Below are 23,543 nucleotides of genomic sequence, written 5' to 3'. Positions count from 1 at the left end.
TTTTATTCAAATGGGTCTTCTGTTTCTCATTAATTAACTCTTTCTTTCTGATGAATTAGATCATGAATTAGATTGCCTTAATCAGTTGTTTTCATAGCATAGTCAAGCTACAATTTCACTTCCATAGAGATTATTAGAAAATTAAAGATTAATATTTCAATAAATTCATAATTTATTATTCGTTCTTAGTTCAAACTTTAGATATTATGTTAATTTGTAGTAAGAAAACAATTAAAATGAGTAATTGTCAATTTTTTACAATAAATGTTTAGTGTGTACCAGGATGTTAAAATATTTCATGCTGATGTGAATGTTATAATATTATAATATAATTCATATTAGAGATTCCTTTGTCGTAATTTGTAGTAAGAAAATGATTGAAATGAGTCATTGTCAATTTTTTTTACGTGAAAAACGAATTTTTAATGTGTATCAGGATGTTAAAATATTTCATGTTGACTCTTCGCTGATGTGGATGTTACAATATTATAACATAGTTCACATTGGAGATTCGTTGTCATGTTAAAAAAAAAACTTGTAAGTATTCATTCCAGTAGTTTTCTTATTACAAGCATCCAACGTGTCTAAAGTTTGGACTAGGGACAAAATCCAATTGTAGGACGAAAACATATTTAACTAAACATAATAAAATTATATACATTAATAAAAAATACATAAATTTAATTATTATTGTTAACCATAATCTAATTATGATTTAGACTAAACCATAAATAATGTTTTCCAAAATTAATAATGGATCCAATATTTAAAAGCAAAGAAAGCTTAAAGCTTCAACTCATACTCTTATCTCTTATCCCAATAATGAGTAGCTAGCATCAATCATCCTAAGCTATAAAATTTTGAATAATAAAACCATTTCTGTTCTGTGCAAGCAATAACATTGCATTATCCCACTTTGATGAGAATGGCCACGTCTTTGTAGTAATCACAAGCTCTGAGACTAACTCTTTCTCCATTAATTTTGCTTCACTTTATTTTCATTGTCAATGACAAATCTTTTTGGTTGTTTTTAGAGTAAGATTTGTTAGTAGTTTCTTTTCGAAATTTGAGAAAGAATGTGGGGTGAGATCCTATTTTTTTATTTTTTTATAAGAAGAATCACTCTTTAAATGATTTATATTTATTTATTTATTTTTATTGATAAAAAAAAAATAAGTGTTCTATAGTTTTTTATTTTCTTATCTCTCTTACACAAACTCACTTGCTTATAAATACATTTGGAATGTTTTTGTATGATCATTCACAACCTCTTTCGAAGATTTCTCAGCACAGAATTTTATAGCAGAGAGAAGCAACTCAAACACTGAAGAAAAAGGTGTGTGCTCCATTGTCTTCTCCTTCTTCTCTCTTATTTTAGTGTGTGCTTACATTTACACTTTACATTGCTAGCATTTTCTGTTTGTTTTTTTGTTATAATGCAGACAAAGAATCATACTCATGAACATGATAGTAACAACCAATCTTTCATTGCTGTAACCTGGAAATATAATTCTTCACCTACCATAAATTATATAATTATTATTGTATTTTACTTTTATTTTAGGAGCAATTTTTTTTTTCATTTTAGGCATGTAATGTATTTTTTAGGAGAAAATAATTTTTTTTCCATATAATAGACATTTGTCTTGATGAAAATGTTGACTACGAGTCACTATCTCTAAAAGGGAAACTTAATATTCTTCTACATATAATTATTTTCTCAAATGCACATGTCATTATACTTAACAAATAATATGGTATTTTACGAGTTTGTTTGAGTATTTTTTTTTATAGTTGTATATATTAAGATAGAATAGTAAAATAAATTATATAAGATTTTATAGTGTGAATTGTCATTTTTCCTATAGGAAATCTGAATTTGCTTGTTTGTTTTGTAAATTAAAAAAAAATATGTTATGGTTGGAACATTCCTTAAATACTTTATTTCTTATTATTTGTTAATAATAATAAAAATCAAGCGTATAATAATTTGACATATATGTGATAAGTATAAAGATTCTCTTGACATATTTGTGATAAGTATAAAGATTCTCCTAAATAAGTTACAAATTTATTTTTCAAGAAATTATATATTTGAATATTTACATAAATCTTAAAAATTCAAATAAGTATATAATTTTAATATGATTTTTTTAAATAATATAATAATTATATTAATAAGAAATATTTTTTTAAAATATGTCGTCGTATTATATCTAATTTTTAAATCTCAATCCTTATTATATTTTTAAACTGTATAAAATTTGTTAAAAGATTTACCATGTTTATTTTTTCTGGAAAAAAATTGGTTTGGATTTGGTGTACGTTTATTTTTATCTCTACCTATAAGATAATAAAATAAAAATATAAAATGTTTCTACAAGTTAAATCAATTTATGCATATAAGTTAAATCAACTTATGCATATAAGTTAAATCAAATTATGATACAGAAATTAGATGAAAGTGGTTCAGTATATAAAATTTCAGAATATAAAAATATTTGAAATTTATATTTTATCCTTTTATTTTTATTCTATAATATTTGTAGAAAAAAATATGTTTTATAGAAATTTAAAAAAAAAGTAGAATTTTTTTCTAGTTATAATTACTAAACCAATTATTTTAAAAGATAGCTGATACTTTTTAAATATTTAAATATTTTTGATGTGTAAGAAATATAATAAAGTATGAAAGTGATTTTTTTTTCCAAAATAAATATAATTTCTTTAAGATAAGAAAAAGTGGAAATTGGTGGCTCTAAAATGAGAGTCACATGACTTAAAGATTACTTTTGTGCCCCCATCTTCATTTAATGTAACAAATAATTTAAGGTTCCACTTTTCTACTTTGAGTAATTTAATTCAATACTTTAGAATAATTTGGAATGTGTGTTTGGTTTAGAAAAATAATCACTCTACAAATTATTGTTTTTCAAAATCAGTTTTATTTAACACAAAAAAAAAATTCATTATTCCAATTCCGACTTTCAATGTTTAAATCGTTTATAATTTATTTTTAAAATTAATATCTCATGTGGTTTGAAAAAAATGAATTCACAGTTTTAATATATTATTTATTTTTTTTGTAAATCTTCAGTGTATAAAATATATGAAAGAACTTAACGACACTTAACCATCATTTTCGTTGGTGACGCACTTTCTCAAATTAAATATTAAATTTACGAGAATTTCTACTATCCATAATATTTAATAAATTCAAATATATTATATTTAAAAAATAAGAAAACATATTATATAGATATATGAACCATCCCTATATCTATTTTTCTATATCCATAATAGTGTGATATCATATATTTTTATAATAAAATACGATTACAAAAAATCAAACTACAAGACAAATAACATTCAAAACAAACAAACTAAAATAAATCAATTTAGATGATAAATTATTATATGTATACAGACAAAATCTAGAACACAACATTAGGTATTTAGTATCACAAATCCAACACTTGTTTCATCTAATTAAAATTCTAAACCCTAAACTTTTGAAAATCACATTAAACTTGAAACTTTTTTTTTTTAATTTCGCATAATTAACAGTTCCTTTCTTTTATTTATATATATATATATATAAAATTAGGATATTAATATAACTTAAAATCTCACTTAATGTTTGTACACTATACTAATAAATATAGTTTTACTTTATTAGCAAAAAGTGAATTCGTATAAAGTTATAAATTTCTTTGCTGATAAAAAAAAATAAAGTTATAAATTTTGGATCTTAACATCATTGAAACATACATTTGTGATTTCTCATAAATTAACTTAATATGATTTATTATTCAACTACTCATATAAATTATTACTAAAAAATTTCGTTCCATTATCAAATATTTATTTCCAATCATAATTCATTTAACATTATATAATACATTATGAAAAATAGGGAAATCATAATAAGAAAGAGTTGAACCGTGAGTTAATCAAACTTATTTTCTTATAAATATTATTTTGTTGATGGGGCTAAGACAATGATTTAATTTATAAAATAATCATAAAAAAAATCTTTCATATGATATATCTTGTTAACTTCTCTAAATCATTTGTCTGATATATTTTCTAATATCTATTCTTTGGCTTAGAGGATTGCTTTTAGTTTGAACAACTTGACATAATATATGATTTCGTTTCTTCTTCTGGATGTAAAACTTTTAAATAGACTCTGAAAAAAAAAGTAATATTTAAGAGGTTGTTTATAGTCGTTGAGCAACTTCAATGACTTAAAAGAGTGCTTTTAGTATGAACAACGACTTGACATAATATATCCTCTCGTTTGTTGTTATTGTTCTTCTCGATGAAAAACTTTTAAGTGCTTTGGAAAATAAGTAATCTTTAAGAGATTGTTTATAGTCAATTGAGCAACTTCAACTTCAACTTCTATGCGTCCCCTTTTTCATTTGACAAGCTTTAACTTGATTGTTTTATTTAATGCAACTTTGATTTGCACTTATTTTTTCTTACAACATCCTCGATAATTTGTGATGTTTATCTCTATCGGTACTATAACATTTTGCTCCAATTCAATGTTAAAGTACATTCTTAAACAAAACAAATTATCATTTTATAAAGACAAATATTAAAATATTTTTCTATGTTCTCTTTTTGTAAAACCTCTTTTTGCAAAAAGAAATTATTTTCTGTAACTAATTTATCACAAACAAATTGTCATGGACATTTAAAGATGAAACCAACCAAGTAGTTCTTATCTATAACAAGGATAATTTCATCTTTATAAGCAAAAACCACCCATTTCAATATTAGAGGAAGAACTTCTTTTTGTCTCTCTTTTTCACTACTTTCCACTTGTTTAGATACTCAACACACTCAAATAAATTATGGTGTACCTAATTTGTTGCTTCCTTCTGTTCTTTCCTATTAATAAAGTAGAATTTTGACTTTAATAAATGGAACTTGTAAGGGGTAGAAGATGTTTGCTATTATTTCTTAGACATCCATAAAAAAAATATTTAATCTATACGAATTAATAATAAATATTAATTTTAGATTGTTCTTTTGTGCATACTTTTTACTTTTCATATATTCTTCGCATGTCATTATTATTTTCATTTATATTTTTTCATAATATATGTAATACATTATCCATAATAATTATTATAATAATTAAAATTTTAATTGTATCCATTGTTTTTTATTACCATAAATGTGATAACTTCCCTAGTTATAATCAATTCAAGAAAATTTTTGAAAATTTAAAAGAAGTCAATGCATTATTATTCATTTTATTATTGAGTTAGTTTACATGTGTCTTACTCTCTACATTTCACTTTATCTTTTATTTAAGGTTTTCTCGTACATATTAAAAACAATTAGTGAATTGAGAAACGTTTACGAATATCTTACTTTTGTCTCAATTTCGTTATTTGTAATTGTTATATATTTAAACAAATAATAATTACATCTTTCTGTAAGCACACCCATTAATAAATATTTTTTTATAAATAGTAATTAGCAAAAAGAAAACGAACTAATTCATAAAGAAAATATTAATTAGTATGCAGTATATATATAATAATTTAAAATTTAGAAGAAAATGGGAAATAAAGAAAAATGTTTTATAGGGGTTGAAAATATATTTAAAGTATTATTTAAGTGTTATTCATTAAAAGTTTACACACACAAAAAATACTATTAAATTATTTACAATTATAAATTATATATACTCTTTGACTTCTCTTTATTTAATTTTCAAATGTTGTTTTAATCAGTTATATATATCTTTTTTTTTTAAATGTAACTACATTATTTAAAAGAATTCATTCAATGCATAATTAATTGTGCAAAAAATATTTATCATTGCTGAATAAGATGCATTAATTCCATGAACCAAGAAGATGAAAGAAGAACACCGACATCAAAGAGAAAAGTTTCTTTTAACACCAGTAAACACATATTTAACAAATATTTACAATAATATAATAATATTTTAAATTAAAAAAATTATTAAAATATGAGATGAGTGTTTTCACCTATAAAATTCGAACACTCCTCTTAAATGGCATGTCAGTGTCAGATACTCGTATCAGACACTTGTATGACACTTGTAGGATACGTATCCTTGAAGTGTCCAATTCAAGAAGTATTTGTTTGATTTCTAACAATTCTAGTATGATTCTAACACAATTTTAAAAAGAAAAAATACATTAGTTTTCTAAAAACTCAAACTTATTGTATAAATTTTTATTACGATTATAAAAATAAAAAATAAATCTTTTTGAACTAGTCATGAAAAATATCTTTTTGCTCCAAAAAAATAATATAAAACATACTTGTGCACATAAATCTTTATTGTCAATTTATATAATTTATAATTATATAATATATAAATCCGTGTATCCGTATCCTACATTTTAAAGATTATACGTATCTCCATGTCCGTGTGAGTGTCTCTGTATTCATAGTGTCAAAATATATTTTGCAAATCCATTTTATGTCTATCATTAGAGCTTAAAATAATCACAAATTTCATTCATGATTAATTTTTGTTAAAAATATGTGATTCAACCTTAGGTTAAAATTATCTTGGTGATAACATTCAAATTCAACCTTAGGTTAAAAATCATAACTCAATTTTATGTAATTTTTTTTTTTGCTTTAAATATATATCATTCCAGAAATATAAAAGGAAAGTTCTAGTAGGTAAGTATATGTAGCTGTCTCTGGCTTGTACCAGTGCCCAATCTCATTTCATGCATTCTCTTTTTCTCTTTCTCACTCTCTCTTCCATTCTGTGATTTTCTGTTGCGCCATTAATTCTCTCTGCAGAAAAGCAAAAGTTTCAGAATGGTGAACCCTGCAGTTGCTCGAAACGTCGTCGGAATAATAGGTTCTTCCTTTTCTCAATTTCTCAACCTCTCAATCTCAACATCAATTTTTGCGTAGTGAAACAATTTGGAATATTAATTTGAAGCATATTCTGAATTTGCTCTATTTTCTTCGTAATCATGCTTGAAAAGTAAACTAAACAAATGTTAATCGGTTTAGCGTCATCGTGATCTTCTGTGCAGGCAATGTCATCTCCTTTGGTTTGTTCTTCTCACCTGCGTACGTAAACAAACACTTCTTCTTTCTCTTCACTCTGTTTTTCTTTTTTCCTTTTTTATTCTTTTTTATTTGTTAGACGTCGCTTTCAGTAATTAATCTCATATAACACTCTGCATAAAATGATCGTTTATGTTTGTATTATTATCTAATTAGAAATGGTGGTATTAGATGAATTTATTCGCGTTTATGATGATAATTTTAGTGGAAATTTTGATTTCGTTTTGAAATGAAGTGCAGGCCAACTTTCTATGGAATAGTGAAGAAGAAGAGTGTTGAGGAGTTCAAGCCGGATCCGTACCTTGCAACGCTTCTGAACTGTGCTTTTTGGGTTTTCTATGGAATGCCTTTTGTGCATCCAAACAGCATTTTGGTTCTCACTATCAATAGTGTTGGCCTTGTCTTTGAGTTTTTCTATCTTACCATATATTATATCTATGCCTCCAACAAAGGACGGGTGCGTATCATTTCCCTCTCATTATGCCCATTCATTTCAACATTTCCATCATATAACATGGTCCCACTTTAATACCTTTTATTGTCCAGAATCACCTATATTTAGCTCTCTTTTTGACTCTTTTGCACTCATCTTTCAAGTGTATGTATCAATCATCGATCTCTTTTTTACATAGTCCTCTCACGGGAAAATATTAACCACTCATTGCAACTTAAATATATATTATATATGCAAAGTCAGGATTAAGTTGGATGAAAATCATCTGGGTTCAGTATTGCTGATTTTGTCGATTTGTAACGAGTCATAGATTTTATTGGTTATATTTTAGAACTAGAAACACAATTGGTTACCATACCTGCCAAATCAATTCTATATTTTGTTTAAAGAGATGCCCAAGATCAAAGAAGAGCTTTTGTTCTTTTCAAATGTTCTGCTATATTTGATTACTTGAAATTGAATATATTCTCATTAACACTCACTGTCTCTTCCCTCACTTCAGAAAAAGATACTGGTTTTTCTTCTCGTCGAGCTTATTTTCTTTGCTGCCGTTGTTCTTGTAACAATGCTGGCACTGCATGGCACAAAGAAAAGGTCATTAGTGGTTGGTATTCTCTCTGATATCTTCAATGTTATGATGTATGTCTCTCCTCTTACAGTTATGGTAAGTCTTCTATTTAATAAATTTCTATCAGATAACTTTGATTATGGAGCCATATACATAATAGTTAATGTATAACAATTTTTCACACCATATTATATATGTGTCTATGTATGCATGATGAACAGGCAAAGGTCATAAAAACTAAGAGTGTGAAATACATGCCATTCTGGCTCTCTTTGGCTAACTTTCTTAATGGTGTGTGTTGGACAACTTATGCCCTCATCCACCCCTTTGACCTTTATGTACTGGTAAGTATCAACTTCACCTCTCACCTTGTTGTCCTCTTATTGTTTCTATTTCTGGTGAATCATGACAAATGTGGTTGGTTTGAGTGGGAATGAATTCAGGGTCTTAAACAAGTAGTTAAAGGAATCATATTATCATGATGTGTGTACGGACAGAATTTGGTTAGAAAATATTTAAATCATGACATGTGAATACAAAAAATCTGATTAGAAAAACAACCTATTTAAAGGGGAAATGGATTCAAATTAATTTAATGACCAGGTCATCTATACAGATCCACCAAAAAAAAGAGTTAAATTGATCCATATTGAAGATAAAATAGTTCATTTAGTCAATGACAATAAATTTGTCCAAAATTTATATTTTTTTCTCATAACTATCTTTATTATTAATACATTTTCTTTTGTTTTAAATATTTGACAATGTATTCTTCCATTATTATTATTATTAACGATAATTAAGAGTATTTTAATATAAAATTAACTAGTGGAAGAAATATTATGAATTGAGATTTAAATAAACACTACTTTTAATTTGAAGCTTATATATAAATAAGAACTTATCTTTTTTTTTTCTTTTTTACATTCTTATTAACATTATTAACATGTGTGTTTTTTTAAAGGAATGTATTTGAGAAGAAAAAGAAAATAATGAAAATGGAGAGAAAAATAGTGGAAAGTTAAAGAAAAATTTATAAGAAGTTATGAGTGATGTGATGAGTGTGATTGTTAAAAAAAAATTAATTAATAAAATTGTAAGATTATAGTTTTACCTTTGTGATTAAAATTAATTTAAAACCAAATATAAAGGAAGAGTTTGTGAATAATTTTATTAATATGATAGATAAAATATATTTTTTTGATAAATTTATAAAATTACTATATATCTTTATATCTTGTATTTAAGATGAATTTATAAGAAATGATCATAAATTATTATACTTGTTATCTGCATTTGGTTAAAGTGTTATTCTTTACAATATATGAACTCGATTAAAAAAGAATTACAAATTATTTTAAATTGTTTATGCATGTAAAAATGTAAAAAAAATTACTTTTATAAAATAAAATTAAAAATAAAATAAAATTTCAATAAAAATAGTTATAATATAAATTTCTTGACTAAATTATCTTTAATATTATAAATTAATTTTAAATAATTATTAAATAATTATTTTATTATTATTTTATAAATTTATTATTATTATTATTCATTATTGTTTATAAATATTTAATTTTATAATTATTTAATTTAATTTAATTATTATTAATATTTTTAACATTAATGTTATTAGTATTTTATAAAGTTATTATTGTTATTTTTTTATATTTTATTATTAATATTAGTAACAATATGATTATTTTTAATTATAATAACAGTTTTAATATTGTTATTAATATTTAATTTATATAACAGTTTGATTTTAATTTTATTGATATTTTATTAATTTATATATATATATCATAATTAATTAATTAAGTAATTGATTACTCTATTTGGTGTTATGCCTTTTTTCTACTTCGTCTGCGCTTTAATCATGAAATCTTACCAACTTTACATTATAGATAGATTGTATCATAAGAGGAAGGTAATTTCATCTTTTAAAACAAACCCAATTGTCTTTTTTTCTTATTTCTTTACATTTTGCTTTTATTTTCATGTAAATAAGTTAATTTAAACTAGTTTCATTCTCATTTTTTTCATCACGTGAACGCTACTCTCCCAAAACGAACCATAGTGTCAGAGATTAGTGTTTAGTCTTTAACCCAACCCATTTGTTATCATTATTTTCACTCTTCCCTGATATACACTCATTTCCTATTCCACAATCAATTTCCTAGTTTTTGTTAATTTTTTTTATCATTTTAATATATGATAAATTCGATGTGGTAAGAAAATTGAAAGATTCAGATAAAAGTAATGTTAAAAATATGTCCACTCCTATAACATTGACATGCATATATAAAAATTAGCGTGAATCATTATTAAAGTTGTTTTCATTTTTACCCTTACCTTTTTATATATATTATTTCAGATCAGTAACGGTATTGGTGCAATCTCTGGACTAGTTCAGCTCATTCTATATGCTTGCTACTCTTCCTGCAACAGTGAAAAAGATGATGATGGTGATCATGATTTGAAACCAAATGGGGTTCAGCTCTCCAACTTAAATGGAACAGTTGCAGTATGATGACACATCAATATGGATTCACAACTTCTTTTTCTTTTATTTTCTGTTTACTCTCTCTTCACTATGCCTCTCAAGTTTCAAATGCAAGAAAGAGATTTATATATAGATAATACATAATGGTTGCTTTTATAATATGCATGTGTTACATGTTTAATGCTAAGATTTACTTTGTATTTTATTTTCATTTTGCAACTCTAGAGTGAAATGTGTAAATATTTTATGAGGACAAATGTGAAATCAGTTAAGTTTGATTTTAAAAGTAATATATAACTTTAACCAGTATATATCCCTGATATTACCAAACAGGCCACCATTACAGAGTACAAAAATGTCTTTTCGTAACTTTTAAAATGTAAAACTATTAATTAACTGTTCAAAAAGAAATTTATTTAGTTCCTTTAAAATAAAATAAAATAATTCAATTATTTATGTTATTAAGTAAATAGATAAAATATTTTTATTTATTAAAAGATAAAATTGTCTAATAAAAAATAAATATATACACTACAAATACGGATACATACACTTCATTTATTAAATTAATTAAAGTGTTATTTATGTTTATACTAAATAATCTAATAAACTTTGTTTTTTACCGCTTAAAGCATAAGTTCTTAATTAGAATACACAGTCTTGGCAAAATGATGACAATGATGATTAATATATAAAAATACTCTTTCGGTATTTTTGTTTGAAATTTCTACCAGACATTTGTCATTGTGTCTATTGAGTTTTGGTTGAGATTTGACCCCAGACTCGTCCCACAAGATTCGAAATAAATTTTTTATTCATCACTGCCCGGGCTGAAAGGAAGGTTCGTTCGTGTGTGAAACTGTTTGATTTTTTTCCTGGACGAATACTCATCCGTTTGACCTGAAATCTGTCGCGTTTTGTCCCAAATTCAATGGAGATTCTTACGCGGAATTTAGGGAAAAAACCATTTCGGGAGAATTTTTCAGAAATTTTGTGCAAACCAAGGCTATCCTCTAGCAAAACTTGTGAAATTCCGCCCTACTTTCTGCACTTTTTTTCCGGGTCCGTATTGCGCTGAAAAAATTCACACAAGTACTTTCGTATGTTGATTGCACCCAGGTAAGGAGGCACGTCCATAAACAAGCCACAGAAGGAAGATACGGGGAAGAAAAGCCAAGACGTTTTGTTTTCGGAAAAACAAATTTGTTCACACTCGGTCTGGGACTTATTGCGCCTTACTCCTTGGGTAATTTGGTCTGAAATATCTACCAGACATTCGTCATTGTGTCTATTGAGTTTTGGCTGAGATTTGAGGCCGAGACTCGTCCCACAAGACTCGCAATAATTTTTTTATTCATCACTGCCCGGGGTGAAAGGAAGGTTCGTGTGTGTGTAACTGTTTGATTTTTTCCTAGGCGAATACTCATCCGTTTGATCTGAAATCTGTCGTGTTTTGTCCAAAATTCAGTGGAGATTCATACGCGGTATTTCGAGAAAAAACTATTTCGGGAGAATTTTTCAGAAATTTTGTGCAAACCAAGGCTATCCTCTAGCAAAACTTGTGAAATTCCGCTCTACTTTCTGCAATTTTTTTCCGGGTCCGTATTGCGCTGAAAAAATTCACACAAGTACTTTCGTATGTTGATTGCACCCAGGTAAGGAGGCACGTCCATAAACAAACCACAGAAGGAAGATACGGGGAAGAAAAGCCAGGACGTTTTGTTTTCCGAAAACCAATTTTGTTCACTCTCGATCTCAGACTTACTGCACCTTACTCCTTCGGTATTTTGGTTTGAAATTTCTACCAGAAATTCGTCATTGTGTCTATTGGGTTTTGGCTGAGATTTAAGTCCCAGACTCGTCCCACAAGATTCGAAATAAATTTTTAATTCAACACTGCCCGGGCTGAAAGGAAGGTTCGTTCGTGTGTGAAACTGTTTGATTTTTTTCCTTGGCGAATACTCATCTGTTTGACCTGAAATCTTTCGCGTATTGTCCCAAATTAAGTGGAGATTCTTACGCGGAATTTCGGGAAAAAACCATTTCGGGAGAATTTTTCAGAAATTTTGTGCAAACCAAGGCTATCCTCTAGCAAAACTTGTGAAAATCCGCTCTACTTTCTGCAATTTTTTTCCGGGTCCGTATTGCGCTGAAAAAATTCACGCAAGTACTTTCGTATGTTGATTGCACCTAGGTAAGGAGGCACGTCCATAAACAAACCACAGAAGGAAGATACGAGGAAGAAAAGCCAGGACGTTTTGTTTTCCGAAAACCGGTTTTGTTCACTCTCGGTCTCGGACTTACTGCACCTTACTCCTTGAATATTTTGGTCTGAAATTTCTACCAGACATTCATCATTGTGTCTATTGAGTTTTGGCTGAGATTTGAGCCCCAGACTCGTCCCACAAGATTCGCAATAAATTTTTAATTCATCACTGCCCGGGCTGAAAGGAAGGTTCGTTCGTGTGTGAAACTGTTTGATTTTTTTCCTTGGCGAATACTCATCCGTTTGACCTGAAATCTGTCGCGTATTGTCCCAAATTAAGTGGAGATTCTTACGCGGAATTTCGGGAAAAAACCATTTCGGGAGAATTTTTCAGAAATTTTGTGCAAACCAAGGCTATCCTCTAGCAAAACTTGTGAAAATCCGCTCTACTTTCTGCAATTTTTTTCCGGGTCCGTATTGCGCTGAAAAAATTCACGCAAGTACTTTCGTATGTTGATTGCACCTAGGTAAGGAGGCACGTCCATAAACAAACCACAGAAGGAAGATACGAGGAAGAAAAGCCAGGACGTTTTGTTTTCCGAAAACCGGTTTTGTTCACTCTCGGTCTCGGACTTACTGCACCTTACTCCTTGAATATTTTGGTCTGAAATTTCTACCAGACATTCATCATTGTGTCTATTGAGTTTTGGCTGAGATTTGAGCCCCAGACTCGTCCCACAAGATTCGCAATAAATTTTTAATTCATCACTGCCCGGGCTGAAAGGAAGGTTCGTTCGTGTGTGAAACTGTTTGATTTTTTTCCTTGGCGAATACTCATCCGTTTGACCTGAAATCTGTCGCGTATTGTCCCAAATTAAGTGGAGATTCTTACGCGGAATTTCGGGAAAAAACCATTTCGGGAGAATTTTTCAGAAATTTTGTGCAAACCAAGGCTATCCTCTAGCAAAACTTGTGAAATTCCGCTCTACTTTCTGCAATTTTTTTCCGGGTCCGTATTGCGCTGAAAAAATCCACACAGGTACTTTCGTATGTTGATTGCACCCAGGTAAGGAGGCACGTCCATAAACACACCACAGAAGGAAGATACGAGGAAGAAAAGCCAAGACGTTTTGTTTTCCGAAAACCGGTTTTGTTCACTCTCGGTCTCGGACTTACTGCACCTTACTCCTTGTGTATTTTGGTTTGAAATTTCTACCAGACATTCGTCATTGTGTCTATTGAGTTTTGGTTGAGATTTAAGCCCCAGACTCGTCCCACAAGATTCGCAATAAATTTTTTATTCATCACTGCCCGGGCTGAAAGGAAGGTTCGTTCGTGTGTAAAACTGTTTGATTTTTTTCCTTGGCGAATACTCATCCGTTTGACCTGAAATCTGTCGCGTATTGTCCCAAATTAAGTGGAGATTCTTATGCGGAATTTCGGGAAAAAACCATTTCGGGAGAATTTTTCAGAAATTTTGTGCAAACCAAGGCTATCCTCTAGCAAAACTTGTGAAAATCCGCTCTACTTTCTGCAATTTTTTTCTGGGTCCGTATTGCGCTGAAAAAATTCACACAAGTACTTTCGTATGTTGATTGCACCCAGGTAAGGAGGCACGTCCATAAACAAACCACAGAAGGAAGATACGAGGAAGAAAAGCCAAGACGTTTTGTTTTCCGAAAACCGGTTTTGTTCACTCTCGGTCTCAGACTTACTGCACCTTACTCCTTGGGTATTTTGGTGTGAAATTTCTACCAGACATTCGTTATTGTGTCTATTGAGTTTTGGCTGAGATTTGAGTCCCAGACTCGTCCCACAAGATTCGCAATAAATTTTTAATTCATCACTGCCCGGGCTGAAAGGAAGGTTCGTTCGTGTGTGAAACTGTTTGATTTTTTTCCTTGGCGAATACTCATCTGTTAGACCTGAAATCTGTCGCGTATTGTCCCAAATTAAGTGGAGATTCTTACGTGGAATTTCGGGAAAAAATCATTTCGGGAGAATTTTTCAGAAATTTTGTGCAAACCAAGGCTATCCTCTAGCAAAACTTGTGAAATTCCGCCCTACTTTCTGCAATTTTATTTCGGGTCCTTATTGCGCTGAAAAAATTCACGCAAGTACTTTCGTATGTTGATTGCACCCAGGTAAGGAGGCACGTCCATAAACACACCACAGAAGGAAGATACGAGGAAGAAAAGCCAAGACGTTTTGTTTTCCGAAAACCGGTTTTGTTCACTCTCGGTCTCGGACTTACTGCACCTTACTCCTTGTGTATTTTGGTTTGAAATTTCTACCAGACATTCGTCATTGTGTCTATTGAGTTTTGGTTGAGATTTAAGCCCCAGACTCGTCCCACAAGATTCGCAATAAATTTTTTATTCATCACTGCCCGGGCTGAAAGGAAGGTTCGTTCGTGTGTAAAACTGTTTGATTTTTTTCCTTGGCGAATACTCATCCGTTTGACCTGAAATCTGTCGCGTATTGTCCCAAATTAAGTGGAGATTCTTATGCGGAATTTCGGGAAAAAACCATTTCGGGAGAATTTTTCAGAAATTTTGTGCAAACCAAGGCTATCCTCTAGCAAAACTTGTGAAAATCCGCTCTACTTTCTGCAATTTTTTTCTGGGTCCGTATTGCGCTGAAAAAATTCACACAAGTACTTTCGTATGTTGATTGCACCCAGGTAAGGAGGCACGTCCATAAACAAACCACAGAAGGAAGATACGAGGAAGAAAAGCCAAGACGTTTTGTTTTCCGAAAACCGGTTTTGTTCACTCTCGGTCTCAGACTTACTGCACCTTACTCCTTGGGTATTTTGGTGTGAAATTTCTACCAGACATTCGTTATTGTGTCTATTGAGTTTTGGCTGAGATTTGAGTCCCAGACTCGTCCCACAAGATTCGCAATAAATTTTTAATTCATCACTGCCCGGGCTGAAAGGAAGGTTCGTTCGTGTGTGAAACTGTTTGATTTTTTTCCTTGGCGAATACTCATCTGTTAGACCTGAAATCTGTCGCGTATTGTCCCAAATTAAGTGGAGATTCTTACGTGGAATTTCGGGAAAAAATCATTTCGGGAGAATTTTTCAGAAATTTTGTGCAAACCAAGGCTATCCTCTAGCAAAACTTGTGAAATTCCGCCCTACTTTCTGCAATTTTATTTCGGGTCCTTATTGCGCTGAAAAAATTCACGCAAGTACTTTCGTATGTTGATTGCACCCAGGTAAGGAGGCACGTCCATAAACAAACCATAGAAGGAAGATACGAGGAAGAAAAACCAGGACGTTTTGTTTTCCGAAAACCGGTTTTGTTCACTCTCGGTCTCAGACTTACTGCACCTTACTCCTTTGTGTATTTTGGTCTGAAATTTCTACCAGAAATTCGTCATTGTGTCTATTGAGTTTTGGCTGAGATTTGAGCCCCAGACACGTCCCACAAGATTCGCAATAAATTTTTTATTCATCATTGCCCGGCCTGAAAGAAAGGTTCGTTCGTGTGTGAAACTGTTTGATTTTTTTCCTAGGCGAATACTCATCCGTTTGACCTGAAATCTGTCGCGTTTTGTCCCAAATTCAATGGAGATTCTTACGAGATATTTCGAGAGAAAACCATTTCGGGAGAATTTTTCAAAAATTTTGTGCAAACCAAGGCTATCCTCTAGCAAAACTTGTGAAATTCTGCACTACTTTCTGCAATTTTATTCCGGGTCCATATTGCGCTGAAAAAATTCACACAAGTACTTTCGTATATTGATTGCACCTAGGTAAGGAGGCACGTCCATAAACAAACCACAGAAGGAAGATAAGGGGAAGAAAAGCCAGGACGTTTTGTTTTCGGAAAACCGGTTTTTTGCACTCTCGGTCTCAGACTTACTGCACCTTACTCCTTCGGTATTTTGGTTTGAAATTTCTACCAGACATTCGTCATTGTGTCTATTGAGTTTTGGCTAAGATTTAAGCCCCAGACTCGTCCCACAAGATTCGCAATAAATTTTTAATTCATCACTGCCCGGGCTGAAAGGAAGGTTCGTTCGTGTGTGAAACTGTTTGATTTTTTTCCTGGGCGAATACTCATCCGTCTGACCTGAAATCTGTCGCGTGTTGTCCCAAATTAAGTGGAGATTCTTACGCGGAATTTCGGGAACAAACCATTTCGGGAGAATTTTTCAGAAATTTTGTGCAAACCAAGGCTATCCTCTAGCAAAACTTGTGAAATTCCGCCCTACTTTATACACTTTTTTTCCGGGTCCGTATTGCGCTGAAAAAATTTACACAAGTACTTTCGTATGTTGATTGCACCCAGGTAAGGAGGCACGTCCATAAACAAACCACAGAAGGAAGATACAGGGAAGAAAAACCAAGACGTTTTGTTTTCCGAAAATCAGTTTTCTTCACTCTCGGTCTCGGACTTACTCCACCTTGCTCCTTGGGTATTTTGGTCTGAAATTTCAACTAGACATTCGTCATTGTGTCTATTGGGTTTTGGCTGAGATTTGAGCTCCAGACACGCCCCATAAGATTCGTAATAAATTTTTTATTCATCACTGCCCGGGCTAAAAGGAAGGTTCTTTCCTGTGTGAAACTGTTTGATTTTTTTCCTGGGCGAATACTCATCCGTTTGACTTGAAATCTGTCGGGTTTTGTCCCAAATTCAGTGGAGATTCTTACGCGGAATTTCGAGAAAAAATCATTTCGGGAGAATTTTTCAGAAATTTTGTGCAAACCAAGACTATCATCTAGCAAAACTTGTGAAATTCCGCGCTACTTTCTGAAATTTTTTTCCGGGTCCGTATTGCGCTGAAAATATTCACACAAATACTTTCGTATGTTGTTTGCACCCAGGTAAGGAGGCACGTCCATAAACAAATCACAAAAGGAAGATACGGGGAAGAAAAGCCAAGACCTTTTGTTTTTGGAAAACTGGTTTTGTTCACTCTCGGTCTGGGACTTACTGCGCCTTACTCCTTGGGTATTTTGGTGTGAAATTTCTACCAGGTATTCGTCATTGTGTCTATTGAGTTTTGGCTGAGATTTGAGCCCCACACTCGTCCCACAGGATTCGCAATAAATTTTTTATTCATCACTGCCCGGGCTGAAAGGAAGGTTCCTTCGTGTGTGAAACTGTTTGATTTTTTCCTGGACTAATACTCATCCGTTTGACCTGAAATCTGTCGCGTTTTGTCCCAAATTTAGTGGAGATTCTTACGCGAAATTTTTGGGAAAAAATCATTTCGGGAGATTTTTTCGGAAATTTTGTGCAAACCAAGGTTTTCCTCTAGCAAAACTTGTGAAATTCCACCCTACATTCTTACGCGGAATTTCGGAAAAAAATCATTTCGGAAGAATTTTTCAGAAATTTTGTGCAAACCAAGACTATCATCTAGCAAAACTTGTGAAATTCCGCGCTACTTTCTGCAATTTTTTTCCGGGTCCGTATTGCGCTGAAAATATTCACACAAGTACTTTCGTATGTTGTTTGCACCCAGGTATGGAGGCACGTCCATAAACAAATCACAGAAGGAAGATATGGGGAAGAAAAGCCAGGACGTTTTGTTTTCGGAAAACCGGTTTTGTCCCCTCTCGGTCTTGGACTTACTGCGCCTTACTCGTTGGGTATTTTGGTCTGAAATTTCTACCAGGCATTCGTCATTGTGTCTATTGAGTTTTGGCTGAGATTTGAGCTCCAGACTCGTCCCACAGGATTCGCAATAAATTTTTTATTCATCACTGCCCGGGCTGAAAGGAAGGTTCGCTCGTGTGTGAAACTGTTTGATTCTTTTCCTGGGCGAATACTCATCCGTTTGACCTGAAATCTGTCGCGTTTTGTTCCAAATTCAGTGAAGATTCTTACGCGGAATTTCGGGAAAAAACCATTTCGGGAGAATTTTTCAGAAATTTTGTCCAAACCAAGGCTATTCTCTAGCAAAAGTTATGAAATTCCGCCCAAATTTCTGCAATTTTTTTTCGGGTCCGTATTGCGCTGAAAAATTTCACACAAGTACTTTCGTATGTTGTTTGCACCCAGGTAAGGAGGCACGTCCATAAACAAATCACAGAAGGAACATTCGGGGAAGAAAATCCAGGACCTTTTGTTTCCGGAAAATCGGTTTTGTTCACTCTCGGTCTGGGACTTACTGCGCCTTACTCCTTGGGTATTTTGGTTTGAAATTTCTACCAGGCATTCGTCATTGTGTCTATTGAGTTTTGGCTGAGATTTGAGCCCCAGACTCGTCCCACAGGATTCGCAATAAATTTTTTATTCATCACTGCCCGTGCTGAAAGGAAGGTTCGCTCGTGTGTGAAACTGTTTGATTTTTTTCCTGGGCGAATACTCATCCGTTTGACCTGAAATCTGTCGCGTTTTGTTCCAAATTCAGTGAAGATTCTTACGTGGAATTTCGGGAAAAATCCATTTCGGGTGAATTTTTCAGAAATTTTGTGCAAACCAAGGCTACCCTCTAGCAAAACTTGTGAAATTTCGCCCAAATTTCTGCAATTTTTTTCCGGGTCCGTATTGCGCTGAAAAATATTCACACAAGTACTTTCGTATGTTGTTTGCACCCAGGTAAGGAGGCACGTCCATAAACAAATCACAGAAGGAAGATACGGGGAAGAAAAGCCAGGACGTTTTGTTTTCGGAAAATCGGTTTTGTTCACTCTCGGTCTTGGACTTACTGCGCCTTACTCGTTGGGTATTTTGGTATGAAATTTCTACCAAGCATTCTTCATTGTGTCTATTGAGTTTTGGCTGAGATTTGAGCCTCAGACTCGTCCCACAGGATTCGCAATAAATTTTTTATTCATCACTGCCCGGGCTGAAAGGAAGGTTCGCTCGTGTGTGAAACTGTTTGATTTTTTTCCTGGGCGAATACTCATGTGTTTGACCTGAAATTTTTATGGTTAATACTTTGCAACATTTAAATGAAATATGATGATGAATTTGATTAAACTCACCATATGAGACATATACTAATTTAATAAATAATAAATGAATATGAAAATAATATAATATATGATGGATAATACACGTTCATATATATTATGATGGACTAAAATAGATATCAAATATAATGATTCATCATATTTTTTTACAATTAGCAACTAGTGTTTAATAAATTCTGTATTTAAATATTTTACTATAAATTATAATAAACTTAATATTTATAAAGTATGAACATAATGGTTGGAGTTTACCTTTTATAATAAATGAATTAAAAATATATATATTAAAATGACCCAACATTGTATAATGCAGATTATACAGCATGCACTGTGTATCATATTCCACGTATTTATTTATGTAATATAAGAAAATGATAAAAAATATAAGAAGAGATGTTTCTTATTCTCTTATGTGTATATTACATCACTCATATATAGGAAATATATAGGGAGTTTCTCTCTCCCAAATTACAATATAATTAGGTAAGATACTAATAATAATGAGATTCTATAATTATTAAATTAATTACATATAATTGGGTACAATATCGTCAAATATTGCATACAATAATTGCATATAATTTGATAATTATTATTTCCTTAATACTCCCCTCAAGTTGGTAGGTGAAAATCAAGAACCCCCAACTTGTGTCGTAGCGTCAAAAATCGTTCCTTGCCCAATGCCTTCGTAAAAATATCTGCGAGCTGATACAGTGTCGGTACATATGAAGGACTGATTATCCCAGCTTGTAATTTTTCTCGCACAATGTGGCAATCTATCTCAATGTGTTTTGTGCGTTCATGAAATACTGGGTTTGCTGCTATATGTAATGCCGCTTGATTGTCACAGAAAAGTTGAGCTGGCAAGTTACATGGCACCTTTAAATCCTGCAACAAATATCGCAACCAAACTATCTCCAAACAAGTATTGGCCATTGCACGGTATTCTGCTTCCGTTGATGATCTTGATACGTTTGTCTGTTTTTTTGACTTCCATGAGATAATAGAGGAACCAAGAAAAATGCAATATCCAGATACTGATCTCCGAGTTGTCTGACAACCTCCCCAGTCTGAGTCGCAATAAGCTGTCAATGTCAGATTGTTTTCGGATGGCAATAGCAATCCTTGTCCTGGTGATCCTTTGATGTACTTTAGGACTCAAATTGCGGCATCCCAATGAGGTTTCCGTGGATCCTGTATATATTGACTTAGGGTCCGAACCGAAAATGCTATGTCAGGCCGAGTAACCGTGAGGTATATCAGTCGTCCCACGAGTCGCCTGTATTTGACTGGATCCTTTAATAACTCTCCATCGTCTGGTGTGAGTTTTACGTATTGTTCCATTGGAAATTTTTCTTGACGAGCACCTGTGAGTCCCGTATCCTGTAAAATATCAAGCGCATATTTCCTTCGGGACATGTAAATACCAGCTTTGGAACGGGAAAATTCAATCCCTAGAAAATATTTTAGGTCTCCAAGATCTTTAATGCGAAATTGTTGTAATAAACAATCTTTAACACGCTGAATTTCTGTCAAATCATTTTCTGTCAAAAGAATATCATCCACATAAATCAAAAGGGCAGTAAATGATGAGTTATTTTGTCTTGTGTAGAGAGTAATCTGTCTTGGACTGTTGAAATCCTACCGATTTAATCACATGAGAAAATGTTGAAAACCATGTTCGAGATGCTTGTTTGAGACCATAAAGGGATTTGTTGAGTCGACATACAATGTTCTCCCCCTGTCGATGATGTCCGGGTGGCAAGTCCATGTAAATAATTTCATGCAATGTGCCATGTAAGAAGGCATTTTGCACATCTAGCTGGTGAGTAAACCAATTTTTGGCTGCTGCAATGGTGAGGAGACACCTCAAAGTTGTTAATTTTGCTGTTGGTGAAAAAGTTTCAGAATAGTCGACACCTTCAATCTGAGTGTACGCCTTTGCGACAAGGCGCGCCTTATATCTGTCGACGCTACCATCTGAGTTGTACTTTATTTTATAGACTCATTTGCATCCGATGGGTTTCTGCCCAGTGGGTAACGGTGTCAAGGTCCACATTTGATTTAGCTGCAAGACAGAAAGCTCTTCGTCCATTGCTTTTTGCCAATTTGGATTAAGGATAGCTTGAGCATAAGTGTGAGGTTCTTTGGTGGCTGTGATGTTAGCAAGATATGCACTATGTGTAGAAGAAAATCGTGAATTAGAAAGAAAATGATGCATAGGATACCTGGTTCCATTCGGTCGGTCTTGGGCAGTGGTCGAATGATTGGCTTGGGATCCCGTTACGTAGTCTTGAAGCCAGGAAGGTTGGGTTGATGTGCGACTGGATCGTCGAACAGGAAGGTCGGTTGGAGAAGGTTTGGTAATGGGTGCTAAACTTCTTGGCATGGGAGAAGAAGGTTGGTCTACTGGAGGTTCAGGTGTATTATGACGAGTAGGAGAAGAAGGTTGGTTTGATGGAGGTTCAGGTGCATTGTGACGAGTAGGAGAAGAGAGTTGGTTTGATGGAGGTTCAATTGTATTGTGACGAGTAGGAGAAGAAGGTTGGTTTGATGGAGGTTCAGGTGCATTGTGATGAGTAAGAGAAGAAGGTTGATCGAGTGAATGTTGGACAGGAGTGGGTAAGTCAATGTCAATAGTGGGCGGATGGTGTCTGTGACGGTTGGCAGAATGGGAAAACACTTTCATGGAAGATGACATCCCGACTTGTAAAAAAAGTGCCTGCATCTATATCAAATAATTTGTATGTTTTTTTACTGTGAGGATAACCAATGAAGGTGCATTATCGGGCGCGCGGATCAAATTTTTGCTTAGGTGAAACAACAGTTGCGTAACAGAGGCAACCAAAAGTTTTTAGGTGAGAAATAGCTCAAAAGGTGATTTATTTTTCAGTGAAGGTGATGGCAAGCGATTAATGATATATGTGGCGGTTAAAACGCATTCTCCCCAAAATTCTAATGGTAAATTGGACTGAAATAGGAGGGCTCGTGCTGTGTTTATGTTTGCGTTCTACTACTCCATTTTGTTGAGGAGTGTAGACGCAAGTGCATTGACATTCAATACCTTTTTTGAGAAAAAAAATCATACATTGAAATAAATTTCAGTCCGTTGTCAACGCGGATGGTTTTAATAGATGCCTGAAATTGATTTTGTGAAAATGTAATGAATGACTCTAAGAGATGTTGGGTTTCAGATTTGTGATTCATAAGAAATAGCCAAGTACATCTAGTATAGTCATCGATTATAGTGAGAAAAAAAACGTTTTCCAAAATGAGTTGGGGTTTTATGAGGACCCCAAATGTCACAATGCAATAGATTAAATGGAGAATGAGATTTTATTGTGCTTAAAGGAAAGGGTAGCCTTGTCTGTTTAGCTTTGGGACAAATACTACAATGATTATGAATGGGAATGAGATTTTTACTGATAGGGATAGGTAGTAGGGAAGATACAAGTTTGTGTGGGCTTGGTTTGGAAGAGAGGACATGAAGTATAAGCCTGCGTTGTTTACCCGAGCCAATCATCCTCCCCGTAGCCAAGTCCTGTAAAACGCAACCATGTGGAGTAAAAACGACACAACAATGTAGTGAACTGTTATCTTACTAATGGACATGAGATTTAAATTAAAAGAAGGAACACAAAGAACATCTTTGAGAGTGATTTTGTTATTGAATTTAATTGTGCCTGTAGATGAGATGGGCGCAGTTGAGCCTGTGGGAAGATTAACATTTGAAATAAATGATGATGAAGTGTGTGTGAAAAATTGTGAATCAGATGCAAT

General features: G+C 32.4%; 1 protein-coding gene across 2 annotated transcripts; it reads left to right on the top strand.

The window, feature by feature from the left end:
* The first annotated feature begins 1,245 nt into the window (after nt 1-1,245).
* On the top strand, nt 1,246-10,798 carry LOC137836786 (bidirectional sugar transporter SWEET6b). 2 transcript variants are annotated; one of them, XM_068645519.2, is made up of 7 exons: nt 1,246-1,336; nt 6,814-6,874; nt 7,056-7,092; nt 7,330-7,546; nt 8,046-8,207; nt 8,333-8,455; nt 10,489-10,798. In XM_068645519.2, exons 2-7 carry the CDS (start codon nt 6,832-6,834, stop codon nt 10,642-10,644), a joined length of 738 nt encoding a protein of 245 aa, XP_068501620.2. In that variant the 5' UTR covers nt 1,246-1,336; nt 6,814-6,831; the 3' UTR covers nt 10,645-10,798. The 2 variants fall into 2 exon arrangements, with proteins under 2 accessions (XP_068501620.2, XP_068501619.2); XM_068645518.2 differs by lacking the exon at nt 1,246-1,336 and having other exon boundaries at nt 6,705-6,874.
* Nucleotides 10,799-23,543: the final 12,745 nt, after the last annotated feature.

This window comes from Phaseolus vulgaris, chromosome 4 (genome assembly GCF_051622355.1).
Source record: "Phaseolus vulgaris cultivar YP4 chromosome 4, ASM5162235v1, whole genome shotgun sequence".
Taxonomy (NCBI): domain Eukaryota; kingdom Viridiplantae; phylum Streptophyta; class Magnoliopsida; order Fabales; family Fabaceae; genus Phaseolus; species Phaseolus vulgaris.
The sequence above is the reverse complement of the archived record's forward strand: the minus strand, read 5'-3'. Positions and strand labels throughout refer to the sequence as shown.